This window comes from Sus scrofa, chromosome 15, assembly GCF_054392235.1.
Source record: "Sus scrofa isolate SSC_HxYL_T2T_F1_AM1 chromosome 15, Sscrofa_HxYL_maternal_Yorkshire_Landrace_v2.0, whole genome shotgun sequence".
Taxonomy (NCBI): Eukaryota; Metazoa; Chordata; class Mammalia; order Artiodactyla; family Suidae; genus Sus; species Sus scrofa.
In genome coordinates, this window is record NC_139397.1 from 29821415 (window position 1) to 29841484 (window position 20070).

Here is a 20070-nt window from a genome sequence, read left to right on the forward strand (position 1 = left end):
CAGTGAGCAAGGATCCAGTGTTTTTGGGAGCTGTGGTTTAGGTGGTTTAGGTGGCAGATGTGGCTCGGATCCTGAGTTGCTGTGGTGTAGGCCAGTGGCTACAGCTCTGATTAGATCCCTAGCCTGGGAACCTCCATGTGCCATGGGCGTGGCCCTAGAAAAGACAAAAAAAAAAAAAAAAGACATAAACTGCCTCTTCTAAAAATTTAAGAATCAAAAAAAAGTTTTTAACTATTAAAGACTTGCTTTTTTTTTTTTTTTTTTTTGGCCTTTTAAGGGGCGCACTCGTGGCATGTGGAGGTTCCCAGGCTAGGGATCTAATAGAAACTGTTGCTGCTGGCCTACACCAGAGCCACAGTGACACCGGATCTGAGCCATGGCTGCAGCCTACACCACAGCTCACGGCAGCACCGGATCCTTAACCCACTGAGGGGGGACAGGGATCAAACCCGCAACCTCATGGTTTCTAGTTGTATTCGTTTCTCCTGCACCAAGACGGGAACTCTGAACCTGCATCCTTGTGGATGCTAGTCAGATTTGTTAACTGCTGAGCCATTTTGGGAGCTCCAAAAGACTTCAATTTAAAATATCTAAAAATAATGTATTCATTCTGCTGTTTTGAACATTGACTTTCATTTCCTTCCTATAAACTATCTCCTGATTGGGGAGTTCCATGAAGAAAAGTAAATGATATTTAGCAGTTGATTAATGTCGTATAAAGTAGCTGTATTACCTTAAGCAATCAGACAGCTAAAATGAGAAATTTTTATTTTATTCTTTTTTTTTTTTTTTTTTTTTTTTTTGCTGAGTGCCAAAAAGTTCTTTTTTTTCTTTTTTTTTTTGTCTTTTTCCTATTTCTTTGGGCCGCTCCCGCGGCATATGGAGGTTCCCAGGCTAGGGGTCGTATCGGAGCTGTAGCCACTGGCCTAGGTCAGAGCCACAGCAACGCGGGATCCGAGCAGCGTCTGCAACCTACACCACAGCTCACAGCGACGCCGGATCGTTACCCCACTGAGCAAGGGCAGGGACCGAACCCGCAACCTCATGGTTCCTAGTCGGATTCATTAACCACTGCTCCACGACAGGAACTCCTATGCAGAAACTTTTTAAGTTTGATTAGGTCCCATTTGTTTACTTTTGTTTTCACTGTCAGTACTCTAAGAGATGGATCTGAGAAGATGTAGTTGTTTATGTCAGAGAGTGTTTGGACTAAGTTTTCCTCTCAGAGTTTTATAGTATCTGGTCTTATATCTAGGTCTTTAATCCGTTTGGAGTTTATTTTTGTGTATGGTGTTAGGGAGTGTTCTAATTTCATTCTTTTCCATGTGGCTGTCTAGTCTTCCCAGCACCACTTCTTGAACAAGCTGTCCTTTCTCCATTGTATATTCTTGCCTCCTTTGTCATAGATGAGTTGGCTGTAGGTGCGTGGGTTTAATTCTGGGTTTTCTATCCTGTTCCACTGATCTCTATGTCTGTCTTTGTGCCAGTACCATACGGTTTTGATGACTGTTGCTTTGTAGTATAGTGTGAAGTCCGGGAGCCTGATTGCTCCAGCTCCATGTTTCTTTTTCAGGATGTCTTTGGCTATTCTGGGTCTTTGGTGCTTCCACACAATCCTTAAAATATTTTGTTTGAGTTCTATGAAAAATGTCCTTGGTAATCTGATAGGGATTGCATTGAATCTGTAGAGTGCCTTAGGTCGTATAGTCATTTTGACAATATTAACTCTTCCAGTCCACAAGCATGGTATGTCTTTCCATCTATTTGTGTCATCTTTGATTTCTTTCATCAGTGTCTTGTAGTTTTCAGAGTACAGGTCTTTTGTCTCTTTAGGTAGGCTTACTCCTAGGTATTTTATTCTTTTGGATGTGATGGTAAATGGGATTGCTTCCCTAATTTCTCTTTCAGCTCTTTCATTGTTAGTGTATAGAAATGCCGTCGATTTCTGTATATTAATTTTTGTATCCTCCGACTTTGCCAAATTCATGGATGAGCTCTAACAGTTTTCTGGTAGATTCTTTAGGATTCTCTAGGCATAGTATCATGTCATCTGCAAATAGTGATAGTTTTACTCCTTCCTTTCCAATTTGGATTCATTTTATCTATTTTTCTTCTCTGATTGCTATGGCTAGGACTTTCAAAACTGTGTTGAAGAGTAGTGGTGAGAGTGGATATCCTTGTCTAGTTCCTGATCTCAGCGGGAATTCTTTCAGCTTTTCACCATGGAGAATGATGTTTGCTGTGGGTTTGTCATAGATGGCCTTCATTATGTTGAGGTAGGTTCCCACTATGCCAACTTTCTGAAGGGTTTTTATCAGAAACGGGTGTTGGATTTTGTCAAAGGTTTTTTCCGCATCTATTGAGAGGATCGTATGGTTTTTATTCTTCAGTTTGTTAATGTCGTGTATCACACTGATGGATTTGTGGATATTGAAGACCCCTTGCATCCCTGGGATAAATCCCACTTGATCATGATGTAGCATCCTTTTAATGTATTGTTGGATGCAGTTTGCTAGAATTTTGTTGAGGATTCTTGCATCCATGTTCATCAGTGAAATGGGCCTGTATTTTTCTTTTGTTGTGGTATCTTTGTCTGGTTTTGGCATGAGGGTGATGGTGGCCTCATAGAATGAGTTTGGGAGTATCCCTTCCTCTGCAATTTTCTGGAATAGTTTCAGAAGGATAGGTGGTAGCTCTTCTCTAAATGTTTGATAAATGTAGCCATCTGGTCCTGGACTTTTGTCTGTTGGAAGTTTTTTAATCACAGTTTCAATTTCAGTACTTGTGATTGGCCCATTCATCTTTTCTATTTCATCTTGATTTAGTCTTGGAAGATTGTACTTTTGTAAGAATCTGTCCATTTCTTCTGGGTTTTCCGTTTTATTGGCGTATAGTTGCATATAGTAGTCTCTTATGATCCTTTGCATTTCTGTGATATCCGTTGTTACTTCTCCTTTTTCATTTCTAATTTTATTGATTTGAGTCCTCTCTCTCCTTTTTTTTTTTTTTTGTTTTAGTTTTTGTTTTTGTTTTTGCTATTTCTTTGGGCCGCTCCCTCGGCATATGGAGGTTCCCAGGCTAGGGGTCGAAATCAGAGCTGTAGCTGCTAGCCTACGCCAGAGCCATAGCAATGCGGGATCCGAGCCGCGTCTGCAACCTACACCACAGCTCATGGCAATGCCAGATCCTTAACCCACTGAGCAAGGACAGGGACCGAACCCGCAACCTCATGGTTCCTAGTCGGATTCCTTAACCACTGCGCCATGACGGGAACTCCTCTCTCTTTTTTTCTTGATCAGTCTGGTTAAGGGTTTATCCATTTTTTTTTAATCTATTCAAAGAACCAGCTTTTCGTTTCATTGATCTTTTCTATGGTTTTCTTTGTTTCTATTTCCTTGATTTCTGCTCTGATCTTTATGATTTCTTTCCTTCTACTAACTTTAGGTCTTGTCTGTTCTTCTCTCTCTAGCTGCTTTAGATGTAAAGTTAGCTTGTTTATTTGAGCTTTTTCTTGTTTCCTGAGGTGGGCTTGTATTGCTATAAACGTTCCTCATAGAACGGCATTTGCTGCATCCCATAGGTTTTGGAGTGTCGTATCTTTGTTGTCATTTGCTTCTCGGTATTTTTTAATTTCCTCTTTGATTTTTTTCAGTGATCCATTGGTTCTTTAGTAGCATGTTGTTTAGTCTCCACATGTTTGTGTTTTTTGCAGATTTTTTTTGTTGTTGATTTCCAGTTGTACAGTGTTGTGGTCGGAAAAGGTGCTTGATAGGATTTCGGTTTTCTTGAAGTTACCAAGTCGGATTTGTAGCCCAGGATATGATCCATCTTAGAGAATGTTCCATGTACACTTGAGAAGAATGTGTATTCTGTTGCTTTTGAATGGAATGTCCTTTAAATACCTATGAAGTCCACCTGGTCTAATGCTTCATTCAGGACCTGTTTTTCCTTATTGATTTTCCGTCTGGATGATCTGTCCATTGCTGTAAGTGGAGTGTTAATGTCCCCCACTATTATTGTGTTATTGTTGATTTATCCTTTTAAGGTTGTTAGCAGTTGCCTTATATATTGTGGCGAACCTCTGTTGGGTGTGTAGATATTTAAAAGTGTTCAATCTTGGGAGTTCCCATCGTGGTACAGTGGTTAATGAATCTGACTAGGAACCGTGAGGTTGCGGGTTCAATCACTGGCCTTGCTCGGTGGGTTAAGGAACTTTCATTGGTGTGAGCTGTGGTGTAGATTACAGACACAGCTTGCATCCCCCGTTGCTGTGGCTCTGGCATAGGTTGGCAGCTACAGGTCTGATTAGACCTCTAGCCTGGGAACCTCCATATGCCACAGAAGCAGCCCTAGAAAAAGACCAAAAAACAAAAACAAAAACTAACAAAAAAATAAAATTGTTATATCTTCTTCTTGGATTGATCCTTTGATCATTATGTAGTGACCTTCTTTGTCCCTTAAAATATTCTTCATTTTAAAGTCTATTGTGTCTGATAGGAGTATTGCTACTCCAGCTTTCTTTTGATTCCTGTTCGCATGGAATATTTTCTTCCATCCTCTCACTTTCAATTTGTATGTGTCCCTAGAAGTGAAGTGGGTCTCTCTCTGAAGACAGCATATACATGGGTCTTGTTTTTGTATCCATTCAGCCAGTCTGTGTCTTTTTGTTGGGCCATTTAGTCCATTCACATTTAAGGTAATTATTGATATGTATGTTCTTATTGCCATTTTATTAATTGCTTCGGATTTGTTTTTGTTGCTCTTTTTTCTTCCCTTTTCTTGTTCTCTCCTCTTCTGGTTTGATGAGTATCTTTAGTGTTGTATTTGAGTTGATTTTTCTTATTTGTTTGTGTATCAAATGTAGATTTTTGGTTTGCAGTTATTCTGAAGTTTTGATCTGAGTCCATATATATATGTGAGATTATTTTAAGTTGTTGTTCTCTTAATTACAAGTTCATCTCCAGGGTCCTGCATTTGCACCCTCTTGTTCTCATGGTTTCTGATTTTGGTGGTATAATTGTGCATGATGATTTCATATCTTTATAGTATATATATGTCTTTACTGGTGAGCCTTGTCATTTGCGGTATTTTTGTTTCCTGTTGCTGTCTTTTCTTTTCTGCCTAGAGAAGTTCCTTTAGTATGTATTGTAAGGCTGGTTTAGTGTTGCTGAATTCTCTTAGCTTTGCTTATCTGTGAAGGTTTTATTTTATCCTTCAAATCTAAATGAGAGCTTTGCTGGGTAGATTAATCTCTTGGAGGTTTTTCTCTTTCATCATGTTAAGTATATCATACCACTCCTTTCTAGCCTGCAGAGTTTCTGCTAAAAAATCTGCCAATAACCTTATCGGGGTTCCCTTATATGTTATTTGTTTCTTTTCCCTAGCTGCTTTCAAGATTTTCTCTTTGTCTTTACTTTTGGTCAGTTTGATTAATATTTGTCTTGGGGTATTCTTTCTTGGGTTTATTTTATATTTCTATAAATATATTTATATATTTTTTATATACTCGTTGCACTTCCTGGATTTGAGTGAGTGGTTCCTTTCCCATGTTAGGGAAGTTTTTGGCTATTATCTCTTGGAATATTTTTTCTGTCCCCTTCTTTCTCTCTTCTCCTTCTGGCACCCCTATAATATGGATGTTGGTGCATTTAATGTTGTCCCAGAGTTCTCTGAGACTCTCTTCATTTCTTTTCAGTCTTTTTTCTTTTTTCTGTTCTGCATCTGTAATTTCCACTAATCTGTCCTCCACCTTGCTTAATCGTTCTTCTGCCTCCTGTATTCTGCTGTTGGCTGCTTCTAGTGAATTTTTTATTTCAATTATTGTATTTTGCATCTCTTCTTGTTTATGTTTTATATCTTGTATCTCTTTGCTCAGTGTTTCCTGTAAGTTATCCATCTTTGCCTCCAGTTTATTTCTAATGTCTTGCATCATCTTTAGCATCATCAGTCTATAGTTTTTTTTTCTGGAGGCTGAGAATCTCCTCATTGCTTAGCTGATTTTCTGGGGTTTTTCCTTTCTCCCTCATCTGAGTTATTGTTCTCTGTCTTTTCTTTTTGATAGGTTTTTGGTGTGGTGGTCTTTTTTTTTTTTTTACAGATAATAGAGTTGTAGCCTCTCTTAGTTCTGGTGTCCGCCCCCCTTGTACCTGAAGTTGATATGGGGGTTTGCTGAATGCTTCCTGATGGGAGGGACTGATGCCTTCCCACTGGTAGGTGGGCTAATTCCAATCCTTGTGGTGGGTGGGGATTTGTCTGTGGATGGGATTAGAGGAGCTGTGTGCCTAAGGGGTTAGGTAGCCTATTTACTGAGGAGCAGGGCTGTGATCCCATTTGGATTGTTGTTTGGCCTGGGGCTTCTCAGTGCTGATGGCTGGGGCCAGATTTTCCCAAAATGGCCACCTCCAGAGAAAGGCAGCTGCAGAATACTCCTGAGAGCCTTGCTTCCAATGTCCTTTCCCCACCACAAGCCACATTCACCCCTGTTTTCCCAGGAGGTCTTCCAGGAACTGCAGTCATGTTTGACCCAGATTCCTATGGAGACTTTGCTTTGCCCTGCGACCCAGGGCGACGTCCGTGTGCACCTTTTAAGAATGGGGTCTTTGTTTCCCCCAGTCCCGTGGAGCTCCTGTGCACAAGCCCCACTGGCCTTCAATGCCAGATGCTCTAGGGGCTCTTTCTCCCAATGCCAGATCCCCACACATGGGGGTTTAATGTGGCGCTCAGAACTCTCACTCCTGTAGGTTTCTGTGAACCAGTTAGTTTCCAGTCTGTGGGGCTTCCCACCTGGTGGTATGGGGTTGTTTATATTGCATAATCACCCCTCCTGCCGCTTGATGTGGCCTCCTCTTTGTCTTGTGGAGTAGGGTATCTTTTTTAAGGTTTCCAGTCCATTTGGTTGAAGATTGCTCAGGCTTTGGTTGTGAATTTTGTTGTTTTTAGGAGAGAAGTTGAGCTCCAGTCCTTCTATTCCGCCATCTTAATACCATCCGCCTGTGAACTTCCTTATGCCACAGTTGTGGTCCTGTGCCATTCAACAGGACCTCATTCCTTGCCTGTCACCCTTTGAAAATTCAGATATTATATAACATGACATACTGCATCATCGGTTAAAAATGCTTCACTGGATGTCCTTTGCAGCGATAAAGCCCAAACCGTAACCTTTGCTTTAAAAGATCTTGCAGCAGCAGCTACCGGACAGTCAATTAAGTCTCAACAAGGCCTTCTTCACCTGTTCTGCTTCTTTCATCTGCCTGCTTTTCCAGGGCTCCATCAAAGTCCTTGTCCCTCAGGTGCCAAGTTCTTCGGCTGCAGGGCCTCCTCACTGGTTTCCTGGACCACTTTTTTCACTTTTTATTTTATTCTAAGTATTTGCTCCCTAGAATAATAAAATAATATATGAAAATAGTAAAAATTAAATTCCAATAGTATCAAAAATGATAAAATGGGAATATAGCTGCAATATGATTACACAATTCTACTGGGCACATATCTGGAAAAGTCACAATCTGTAATTCAGAAGATATATACACCCCAGTGTTCATAGCAGCACTATTTATAATAAATCAAGACACAGAAGCAACCTAAATGTTCATTAACAGAAGAATGGATAAAGATGTGCCATAGGCACGCACGTACGCATGCACATGCACACTCACACGGGATTACCTCTCAAGCCATAAAAAAGAACGAAATAAAATGCCATTTGCAGCAACATGGATGGACCTGGACATTATCACACTTAAGTGAAGTAAGCCAGACAAAGACAAATATGTTATCACTTATATGTGGAATCTAAAAAATACTACAAATGACTATGAAAAGGAAGCAGACTCACAGAGGTAGAAAACAAACTAATGGTTACCAAAGAGGAAAGGGAGGAGTATGGGATTAACAGATGCACACTACTGTATACAAAATAGGTAAGCAACAAGGTTTTACTGATTAGCACAGGGAACAGCATTCACTGTCTTGTAATGATATATAATGGAAAATAATCTGAAAAAAGGATTAAAAAAACTGAATTACTTTGCTATATACCTGGAACTAAATCAATTATTTTAAATCAACTGTGCTTCAGTTTAAAAAAAGGAGAAAAGTAGAAGTCTCAAATCTAACCATTTTTTGTCTTGTGTATTTTTTCTGGGAAAAATGCATTTATAAATAGGGACTGAGTCCAAGCCATCGCAGAGATAGCTCCATATCCTTAACCCACTGTGCTACAGTGGGAATACCTATCCTTTGTTTTATGTAAAAGGGATTTACACACACACACACACACATTTCTCCTTGTTATCATTCATTACTGTCTATAAGGAAATGCCTTACAAGACATTGAACGGTATAGATCATGCAGTGCCATATATCACTGACCAGAGCCAAAGAAAGAACAATTTGTTCAATAACACCTTTCAAGAACTTGGTGTCATATGTGCTTTGTAGGAGTTCCCTTGTGGCACAGTGTGTTAAGGATCTGGCATTGTCACTGCTGTGGCTCTGGTATTAGCTGCGGCATGGATACAGCCGCAGCTGTACCTGATAGAAGTAGTCTGAACAGATAGTTCTGTTTACCAGGAAACCAGTATTGGGTTTTTTTTTGGTTTTTTTTTTTTTTAGGTCTTTTAAAAATCTTTTTGAGTGTACCATCAAGGTTCTAATATTTGAAAGGGCTTTGAACACAGAAAATCTGGGATCATAGCATTAGAGTCATAATCTAGATCTGTTCTAATAGTGAAGACTACATAAATATGGAATGATAATAGAACCTAAGTTCTTTTATATAAATGATGTTAAGAATATCTTTGTCACTCATCTTTCAATATTTCATTTCCTTAATATATAGTCTAAGAAGTGTATTTCTCTTTTTTTTGTTTTTTTAGGACCACACCAGAGGCATATGGAATTGTACTTCCAGACATTGTACTTCCCAGGCTAGGGGTCAGATTGGAACTGCAGCTGCCAGCCTACACCACAGCCACGGCAATGCAGGATCCAAGCCCTGTCTGTGGCCTATACCACAGCTCATGGCAACACCAAATCCTTAAACCACTGAGCAAGGCCAGGGATTCAGCCTCCCTATGGATACTAGTCAGATTCACTTCCAGTGCGCCACAGTGGAAACGAACACGTTTCACTTAATTCTCCCAAGCATTGGATAATACTGTGTATTTTAAAATTTTTGCTAATATGAGAAGTATAGTGTGTCATTGTTTGCTTCAACCTGCATTACTTTCATTCCCCATAACATTTTTCTCCTTATATTTATTTATTACGGGGTTTTTTTGTTTTGTTTTGTTTTCAAATTATTTGTTGTGGTCTATTACCTATATATATATATATTGGGCTTACTGTGTTCTTTATTCATAAATCTTTAAGGTCTTTATGTATTAAAGATATTAACTCATAGATTATGCAGATACTTTTCCCAGTGGTTTTTTTGTATATAGATGTTCTGATTTTTTAACTTAGACCTCCCTTTTCTATTGTTTAGTTTAATGTTCAGTTCCATTTTTTACTAAGTTTTTTAGTTTATCTCCTGAATTCCATCTAAAATTAGAATCTCTTTTATTAGAGTCTTGTCAGTTCTTTCTTATGCTTCATACATATATCTGGCTGATTCTCTTGATTCTCTTGGGGTTTTGTTTTTTTTGTTTTTTGGGGTTTTTTTGGGTCTCTTTAGGGCTGCACTGGCAGCACATGAAGGTTTCCAGGCTAGGGATCAAATTAGAGCCATAGCTGCTGGCCTACACCACAACCATGGCAATGCCAGATCTGAGCACATCTGTGACCTACGCAGCAGCTTGGGGCAATGTGGGATCCTTTAACCCACTGAATGAGTCCAGGGATCAAACTTATATCCTCATGGATACTGGTTGGGTTCTTAACCTACTGAGCCACAATGGGAACTCCTTGTACATTTTTACTTACCGTAGGTTTATAATATGCTGATGGTATTGGGCTTGACTCTTTACCCCTCTCCTCCCCTCTGTTGGCTTTTTTAAAAATTAAAAAATTAAAATTTTAGAACTATATAAACAAACACATTAAACATTAAAAGAGAACATTGAACATTCTTCACTTCACCCATAGCTATTGATTTCATGATTTCTTTTCCCTAGCAGGCATGTCAGATGTTAGGAATATGTTTGCTTCTATGTTTAGCCTCTTGAACTTCCCAGTCTTACTTACTGCTTGTGTTGAATCTGGAGCATGGCCATGATTTTCTTTCAGTCCTTACCGTTCTTCTGTACCTATCTCTCTGATTGTATTGTCTCTGAAAAAAAATTTTTTTTTCTGATTAAAAAAGTAGGAGTTCCTGTCATGGCTCAGCAGAAACAAATCTGACTAGCATTCATGAGGACTCAGGTTTGATCTCTGGCCTTACTCAGTGGGTTTAAGGGTCTGGTGTTGCTGTGAGCTGTGTTGTAGGTTGCAGACTCGGCTCGGATCCTATGTTGTGGCATAGGCTGGCAACTACGGTTCTGATTTGACCTCTAGCCTATGAACTTCCATATGCCTCCAGTGTGGCCCTAAAAAAAAAAAGTAATACATGCTTATAGAAAGCTCAGGAAATACGGAGAAGAGGAGTTCTCATTGTGGCTCAGCAGTAATGAACTCAGCTGGTGTCCATGAGGATCAGGTTTGATCCCTTGCCTCACTTGATGGGTTAAGGATCCCAGATTGTTGACAGCCATTATGTAGGTCACAGACTCAGCTTCAATCTGGCATTGCTGTGGCTCTTGTGTAGCCAGCAGCTACAGCTCTGATTTGACCCCTAGCCTGGGAATATCCATATGCCAAAGATGTGGCCCTAAAAAGCGAACGAAAGAAAGAAAGAACAAACGAAAATAAGAAAATATACATGAAGAACAGAATAATTCTCTTTAATTTCACTGTCCATTAGTAGCCACATTTTGATGTTTTTTCTTCCTCTACAATCAATATCACATTCTAGTGGTTTTTTCTTACACAGTCAATTTTTATATACTTCTTATACAAACAAAATTATGATTGTACTCTATTTGGTTGGATCACTTTTTTCACATAATCATCTCTCATGAGTGTCTAACAAATATTTACTTAGTGTTCCCAGCACCCACCATAGTTTTTGGACATAGTGATCCAGCTGAGAAGTAGAAATGGTAATCAGTCCTCAAATAAGTAGGCAGTGGCAGCAGTGCTGTTAATAGTAATAATAATTAACATTAATTCAGAGCTAACATTAATTGGGAGATTGTCACAACTCTAAACATATTGCTCACATAATCCTTAAGATTTTACATGAAGACTCAAGAAAACCCCATGAGTAATATACTTGTAATTTTTCCATTTTGCAGATGAAGAACTGAGGCATAAAGTGGTTTAATAATTTTCCTGTAGACCCCTTCATAGGAAGAGATAGTAAGGATATGATCCTGTGTCTTGATTAAAAACCCACTTTTACTTTTTACCTTAGATTAAATGTTACCCCTTAGTGCTGTCCTAAAGACACTTTCCTGTGCTTACCGTTTTTATTTTTTTATTTTATTTTTTTGAAAAGGAAATTATGTAATATTGATTAAACTATACTCCTTTGAAGTATACAGCTACTTAAAGCAGCAAATTAAGCTTTTTGGAAGCTAATGTAATAGATTTTTTTTTTATAGCCATATGCTTTTTTTCTTTATGTAAATATTTTCTTTTGTTTGTTTGTTTGTTTTGTGCTTACACTTTTTAAGTCCTATAGAGCTCTCCATTCTCTCTTTGGTGTAGCATTGGAGTTCATCCCAAGATTGTGGTACAGTCAGGTCAGTGCTGCCTCTCTCTGCACTACTAGAGCAGCTAAAATACTTAATAAATCATGCACATTACCTTCCATTTCACACTAACATTGTGTTCTGTGTGTGTGTGTGTGTGTTTTGTCCTTTTAGGGCCGCACCTGTGGCATAATGGAGGTTCCCAGGCTAGGGGTCTAATTGGAGCTATAGCTGCTGGCCTACACCATAGCCACACCAACACCAGATCCACGCCACATCTGTGACCTATACCACAGCTCACAGCACCGACGTATCCTTGACCCACTGAGCGAGGCCAATGATCAAACCTGCAGCCTCATGGTTCCTAGTTGGATTCATGTCCACTGCGCCACGACGGGAACTCCCTAACATTCTGTTCTAAGTGGGCTAATATCTGGCTGTGGTTTCAGGAGTTCTTGGGATAATGTCATTTGATTAATCTGCAGATTTCTTTACAGTAACAATCTTTATCCATTCAGCGTCTTAAAATCCCTTTGAATTTGTTCAGTTCATGCAACTTTCTTTTTTAAGATTTTTCTTGGTGCCTGGATTATACTCTAAAGGAAAAGGAAAATAGTGTCTGTTAAGTGGCAAAAATTTGTTAATCATATATGACTTGGAAGTGCATAGATTGTGTCTTTGTTGGAACTCTGCAACTTTTTCTTTTTTAACCTCATGATTGCTGTTACAATTTACATTTCAAAACTGAATGTTGAGGAGTTTCCATTGTAGCTCAGTGGAACGAACCCAGCCTAGTATTCATGGGGACACGGTTTCGATCCCTGGCCTCACTTATCAGATTAAGGATCTGGCATTTCTGTGAGCTGTGGTGTAGGTAGAAGACACAGTTTGGATCCTGCAGTGCTGTGGCTGTGGTGTAGGCCAGCAGCTACAGCTCCGATTTAACCCCTAGCCTGGGAACCTCCATATGCCACAGGTGCAGCCATAAAAGAGAAAAAAAAAAAGATAAAAAAAACTCCCAAACTGTATGTTAAAAGTGTTAAATATAAGTCTGCTTAGCAGCTTTGCTTCTAGGGTGGAGGGAGGCAAAGAAACATTCTCAGTGTAAAAACCAAAATCTTTTGGTGTTTGAAAGAAAATTGATAAGAAATGTGTTAGAAAAGGTTCAACTTGGAATTCTCTTGGTGGCGCAGCGGTTAAAGAATGCAACTATGAACCATGAGGTTGTGGGTTTGATCCCTGGCCTTCCTCAGTGGGTTAAGGATCTGGCGTTGCCGCGAGCTGTGGTGTAGGTTGCAGATGCAGCTTGGATCCCGAGTTGCTGTGGCTCTGGCGTAGGCTGGCGGTTACAGCTCCGATTAGACCCCTAGCCTGGGAACCTACATATGCCACGGGAAGCGGCCCTAGAAAAGGCAAAAAGACAAAAAAAAAAAAAAAAAAAAGATTCAACTTGTTTTATAAAGAAGTAGTTTCCCAAAACTTGATCAGAGATTTTTAAAAAGGATTTGCTTTGGGAGAAAGAGATACTACAAGGATAGTGACTGATCTATTATGAAAGATATTTTCAAAAAATTATGAATAAGGAATGAAAGGAGGGGGAATTAAGAGGCCCAGAATGATGTAAAAATAAAACTGATTATAGGGCATAAAGGGGATGATCTTCTATAGACAAAGTAAACTATTTGGAGTAAAAAAAAGGTGGAACTTACACAAGATGAAGATGATAAAGGAAAAATTAGGAAACTAGAACATAAAATAAGGTAGCCTGTTCTTCTAAGTGCCTTTCTTTTTTTTTAGCTTTTTAGGGCCAAGCTCTTGGCATAGGGAAGTTCCCAGCTTAGGGCTCACATCAGAGCTATAGCCGCTGGCCTACACCACTGCCATAGCAACTCAGGATCTGAGCCCCGTCTGCGACCTACACCACAGCTCTTGGCAACACTGGATCCTTAACTCACTAAGTGAGGCCGGGGATCGAACCCGCATCCTCATGAATCCTAGTCAGGTTTATTAACCACTGAGCCATGAAGGGAACTCCCTGAGTGTTCTTTAAAATGTACTTTGGTAAGAAATAAAATGAACCACCCCCATAGAATGTTTATGTTCTTGGTAACGAGCACTTTGTTAGTACTCAGTGGTTCAGCATTGAGGCTCCTGTGGTGGTTAACATAGTACCTTTGCCTCTGGAATGTACTAGCTATTGAGTGAATGTTCAAAGTGATCTGAAGTTACTTGAAATTTGTTTAATAAGTCCATACAATGACAAAATAATTTTCTTTATAATATTTTTAGAAATTGGTTATTTGCCTTTGTTCTCATAACAAACACGTTAAAAGCATTTTTACTTTTTGTTATTATTTTTTAATGGCTGCAGCCAAAGCATATGGAAGTTCCCAGGGCAGGGATTGAATCTGAGCTGCAGCTACAGCAATGCTGGATCCTTTAACCCACTGTGAGGAGCCAGGGATCAAACTAGTGCCTCTGCAGCAACCTTAGCTACTGCAGTCACATTCTTAACCCACTGCACCATGGCAGGAGCTCCTAAAACCATTTTTTTTTTTTAAGCATAGTAGGAACTGGGATTTCTTTAAAGCTTTTCAATTGAATGTGAGTATTTTGGTTATGGAAGCCAGATACACATGTGTATGTCTCTGTTGAATATAGTAAATTTTGGCCCAATTTTGAAGTAGAGAAGCATTTTTCTTCTTTGTAAAACCTGAAGTAGTATGTCCTTAATATACTTGAATACACTTGTGTGTTCTCTGTCTTATTTAGGGAAGCAGTGTTTCTTAGTCCTTCGTCAGCAGCAATTTAACGTCCAGGCTCTTGTGGCGGTGGGAGACCATGCAAGCAAGCAGATGGTTAAATTTGCTGCCAAGTAAGTAAGCAATTATATCCTGTTGTCAGAATAAACAATGGTGGGAACCAAGACTCTCAGGGCTTTGGACCATTTTCATACATTAACATCAATGCTTCGTTTGTTTAAAAATGTAGTTATTTAAATTGTCAGTTCAGTGTTGCTGAATACATTAAACTTACAAAAGAGAAAATATGGAGCACAAGCTTGAAATTCATTTGGAACTGCTGAAGCAGCACTTTCTGCAGACAAGTCACATTTACTTTCAAGTAGAGTAACAAAAAGCCTGGCAGTCTCAACATAGCAAAGCAACTTTATTTTGTTGTGTTTCCTGAGCTGCTTCCCCCCCAACCCCCCCAGTTTGAGATTTGAATATTAAACAAGTTTTCTAACTGAATAATAGAAGTGTTTAAAATAAAAGAGTATGATTTTGCAAATGAGTCCATCCTGAAGAAAGTAAAACAGATGTGACGTTATAACTTTTCACTTTGACAACTGGAAGGGTTTTTTTTATTTTAAAGAAAGGATAAAGTCTGCTCTTTCCTCCACAAAAGCATTTCTGTCTGTCTCAGGGTTCCTGTAGAAGCTCACTGTTTTGTCAGCTTGCAAGGGGCAAAATAAAGAGATGGTGTAGTGGTTATGCATGCTAGAGCTCTCAGGTAATAAGCATTGGTGATGTGCCTAAGTTTTGTTTGTATGTTTTTCTCAATTTAGTTGAAGTTTAACTTCCATAATAATGATCAAAGAAGAGTTGGAAAAATGGACAGTTTTACATTTTATGCAATTCTTAGGCAAAATGTTTTAAGAAATTCAGTGAGTAAATGTTACATTTTTTTCTGTTGATTTTTATCTCTGGTCTTTATATATATGCTTTCAAAGATAAGTTAATATGGGTAGTATTATCGATTTTAGAACTAGAAAGAAACTAAAAAAAGATCCAATTTATTATCTTAATTTATGTATGGGCCCTCCCTGACTCCTTCAGCACAGTGTTTTACATAGAGTAGATACTTAACAGCTGGTTTTGGTTTACAGATTTATTTATGAAATTTAGTTTTATTGTTATCTTATCAATGTCTGCCCTCTGGTTTAGACTCCAGTGCCATTAATTATATTAGTTAACCGATGAGCAGAGATATCAGTACTACTAGCACTACTAGGCCCACCTCTCCCTATCTCCCAGTCCTGCTGTCTGGAGACTCAGTTTCATCTCTTCTGCCTGGAATTTTTGTGATTAGGATGGCTGTTTTCATTTCTGGTCCTTAAAGGTGTATCCATGTGAGGTACCTTTGTCACCTACTCTGTTAAAGTCAGTCTATATCCTATGAAGTGGGACATAGTAAACCTGGATCCTGGAAATAAATTTTGTCTGCACAGGGAAGCTTCTTTAAGAGCCCCTGAAAACCACAAATGTATATGCTAAATTGTATTTAAAGTATGGGAAAATAACTGGGAAAAAGTCAAGTCAGCTTCAAATCAACAAATAAACTTTATGACTTCTATCTTTTATATGTTAAATTGGTTCTGAAAACTAATGTGTGGGGCTGACTTTTTTTTTTTTTTTTTGCCTTTTCTAGGGCCACTCCTATGGCATATGGAGGTTCCCAGGCTAGGGGTCTAATAGGAGCTGTAGCCACCAGCCTACGCCAGAGCCACAGCAACTTGGGATCCAAGCCGCGTCTGCAACCTACACCACAGCTCATGGCAACACCGGATCCTTAACCCACTGAACGAGGCCAGGGATCGAACCCGCAACCTCATGGTTCCTAGTCGGATTCGTTAACCACTGTGCCATGATGGGAACTCCCGGGGCTGACATTTTTGTGTAGAATGTATTTTTCTTTAAACTGCGCTATAACCTCAGTGTTACAGTCTTAAAAAATTATAGTCTAAAAGTTTTGGAAATCCCATTTACCCTTAACATTCACTAAGTCATTCTGCTGTCAAGAGAATAGTCGATTCATTTGATGTCCTTAGAGGTAGACACTTTAAAGTAGTCCACAAATAGTTATTTCTTATTCTGGATCTTCTCAGAAGCTCCTGGAACTTGATCAGCAGCAGTTGGCCATTATCAGATGTCAACCAAGGCTTGCTGGGCTGAGAGCTCTTGAATACAGAACTTAGTTCACTAATGCCCTTATAGTATATGTTAAAGAAAGGCTTTAATCTAAATGGGATAGTGTGTGAATGATTTTTTTTTAAGATAAGGGAAGATTTTAGGTAATTTAGCCTGGATTTCATAATCCTGAAGTAGAACTCAATCAAGATCTAGATTTTAATCTGAATTCAGGCTTAACAATTAAGTTGTGACTTCCTTTTGTTTTTCTTTTCTTTTTAAAGCAAAGAAAGACTACATAGCTATTTTTAGTCTCTTAAAACTGGACTTTAGTAATGTATGGGAAAAAATGGTTTCATAATAGAGCTGTTGCAAATTATTAAAGCTTTTGACTGGTTATATGCAAGAGAATGGAGCCAATTTTATACAATAGGTTTAACATGTGGTACTTAAGTTATGATTATTTAACTTTTGATACTACAGATGTGTTAAGGTATCTAGCCTGAGTGATGAAGAATAAATGTGTTAATAGCTTTTGCTATCTTGTGAAAAAGGAAAATTCTCATGATTCTCTATTGTAAAAAAAATGATGAGTTTTTAATTTTTGTGGCTGGTTGATAAAATAATTTTCTTAGGATCATGATTTCTTGCTTCTGATAGGTCAGTCAGCTTGTCTTTTTTACCTGACTTTACAGTACTTCTAAGGTAGTTCAGAAATCCTGATCTTTCTTAGTAATGGATGTCTAAAGCACATGTCCTTTGTGACAGAAAGCCAGTAGCATGATGTTGTATTCAAAGTACCAATTTTTTCCCCCTTTTTTGGCTGCACCTGCAGCATATTGAAGTCCCCAGGCCAGGGGGCGAATCAGAGCTGCAGCTGAGGCTTACACCACAGCCACCGCAACACCAAGCCGCATCTGTGACCTACACCAGAGCTTGCATCGATGCCAAATCCTTAACCCACTGAGCAGGGCCAGGGATTGAACCCACATACTCATGGAGACTGCATTGGGTCCTTAACTCCTTAAGCCACAGTGGGAATTACAAAGTACTAATTTTTTTTTTTTTTTTTTTGGTCTTTTTGCCTTTTCTAGGGCCGCTCCTGCAGCATATGGAGGTTCCCAGGCTAGGGGGCAAATCAGAGCTGTAGCCAGAGCCACAGCAACACGGAATCCGAGCTGAGTCTGCAACCTACACCACAGCTCATGGCAACACCAGATCCTTAACTCACTGAGCAAGACCAGGGATCTAACCCACAACTTCATTGTTCCTAGTCGGATTCGTTAACCGCTGCACCACCAAGAGAACTCCCAAGTGCTGTTTTTATCTGAAATCTTTAATGGTTTCCTATTTCCAACCATGTCCAATATTAATTCTGTCTGCTAGCTCACCCTGTTATTTCCCACTACTTCTCAGTTATACACGCTTCAGATTGAGCAGTCTCTCCACATCTACAAGGATTGCTTTTCTTATTTTACTTCTTATTGTAAAGGCTTTGGCTTTATTCATTAAATCCTCATTCTTTGTCACTTAGCTTGTTAAGCCCCCCTTTTTTTTACTTTTTGGCTAACTTATACATAGAACTCCTGTAAATTCAGTACTTCCATTTAGCATTTACTGTCATATTTACAATTTTGTTCATGCCAACTGAAGCCAGTGATGTCCATGTTGTGTACAAACGAAGACCTCACTGTAGTTTGAATAGTGACATGCCAAATGAGATGGGTTACTAGGTGGTATTGGGTAATTAAGAGCTATTCTGAACTTTAAAAGCCTATGTCATTCAAGCAGATTTGTTGAAATCTATTTTCATCTGCTTGAGGGCAGTAGATCACTCATAGTACAGTAGTTTCCATACAAGGGAAAATGTTTCCATTTCCAGTTCTTTTTTTTTTTATATTTTTTTTTTATTTTCCCACTGTACAGCAAGGGGGTCAGGTTATCCTTACATGTATACATTACCATTTCCAGTTCTAATAGTGATCGGATTAGATACCTATTTGATTAAAATTTCAATTAATAATAGTACATTGTTGACTTTCACTGAAACGGGATGTTTTATAAAATTACCAACTGGTATTTAAATGGTCATTCTTGGATTGCTCTTTGCAGAACTTTGGTTAATTATGAGGCCTAATTATCCCGAACCAACCTCAGAGTTAATGTTTTGTGTAATTTGTGAACAAACATTCTTCATATTACTAGTATTAAAGTAAAAATAGGGAAAAATTAAATCTAGAACTGGATCTGAGGGTACAGTTTTTTAGTAAACTAAATGTCGGCAGTTTAGTTTTAGGAAACTTTAATATTGTTAATTTGAATTTTGTTTTTAGTGTTTGTTTTTATTTTCTTTAAAAATATGCTTTGATTTAAAATTAAGGGCTGTAATCATAAGGCCTTTCTATTAGTTTTATATTTGTAGGTATTTAACATGATAAAACTAATTTAAGTATTCACTGAGGGTCCTTGATATTGTTTGTTCCACTAAGGAGAGCCCACTGATACACGTCTGTTGAGTAGTACTTAAGTCCTACCAAGCTTATTTTCAACTTAAAATTCTTGAGGTTTTGGTGAGGAAAATGAGTTCACAAAATAAGTCATCATAGAACTACTAGGGTGATTTAAACGTTTAATTTCTACAATGTGCCAGTGTAATAGAGGGCAGAAAGCCTAGGGACTTGGCTCCTTACTAACTAGGCATGTGATTTCATAAATTGTTTACTATGTGTTAGTCTTACTTCATTCTTTAAAACTAGACCCTTCTTTGAACATGTTTATTTCTTCTCGCCTGGGAAATACTGAGATTGGGTGTGGTACTAATTCACTGTAACTGTAAATAGTTACTTGACATATAAACCATGTTTGTGCATGCCTTAGAATAGGAATATAGATTTTTATTATCAAAAGGTGGCTTATTATTTTTAAAAGTACTTACATAATTTGTGTTTTTTAGATGCTGTTTAACTGGCAAATATATAGTTTCTCATGTTCAAGCATTTTGAGTCCTCTACCATAATGCATTTTTTTTTTTTTTTTTTGGCTTTTTAGGGCTGCGCCTGTGGCATATGAAAGTTCCCAGGTTAGGGAATTGGAGCTACAGCTGCTGGCCTACGCCACAGCAACTCAGGATCCAAGCTGCGTCTGCAACCTACACGACAGCTCACGGCAACGCCGGATCCTTAACCCAGTGAGCAAGGCCAGGGATCTAATCTGCAACCTCGTGGATACTAGTTGGATTCATTTCTGCTGTGCCACAACGGGAACTCCAATGCATTATATATTTAATTTACAGCATTGTAGCATCTCTGTGTTTGTATATTACGGAAAAAAACTAGTGTGTAGCAACTTTATAGCCTGTTCTCTTTTCAACTACTCTTGTTATACCTTGCCCAGGATTTAAAAATTATTAAGTTGAATATGGGCAGTTA

The 20070-nt window shown here is 38.6% G+C and overlaps 1 protein-coding gene across 3 annotated transcripts in view; it reads left to right on the forward strand.

The window, feature by feature from the left end:
- Positions 1 to 20070, forward strand: part of DARS1 (aspartyl-tRNA synthetase 1) — a 74568-nt gene that overhangs the window by 14847 nt on the left and 39651 nt on the right. For all 3 annotated transcript variants that reach the window (XR_014830558.1, XR_014830559.1, XM_003133266.6), the window contains exon 4: positions 14505 to 14607. Coding sequence is in view for 1 of the 3 variants with exons in the window: in XM_003133266.6 (XP_003133314.1) it covers positions 14505 to 14607 (103 nt within the window). In the remaining 2 variants the exon portion in view is untranslated. The remainder of the gene's footprint in view (positions 1 to 14504; positions 14608 to 20070) is intronic.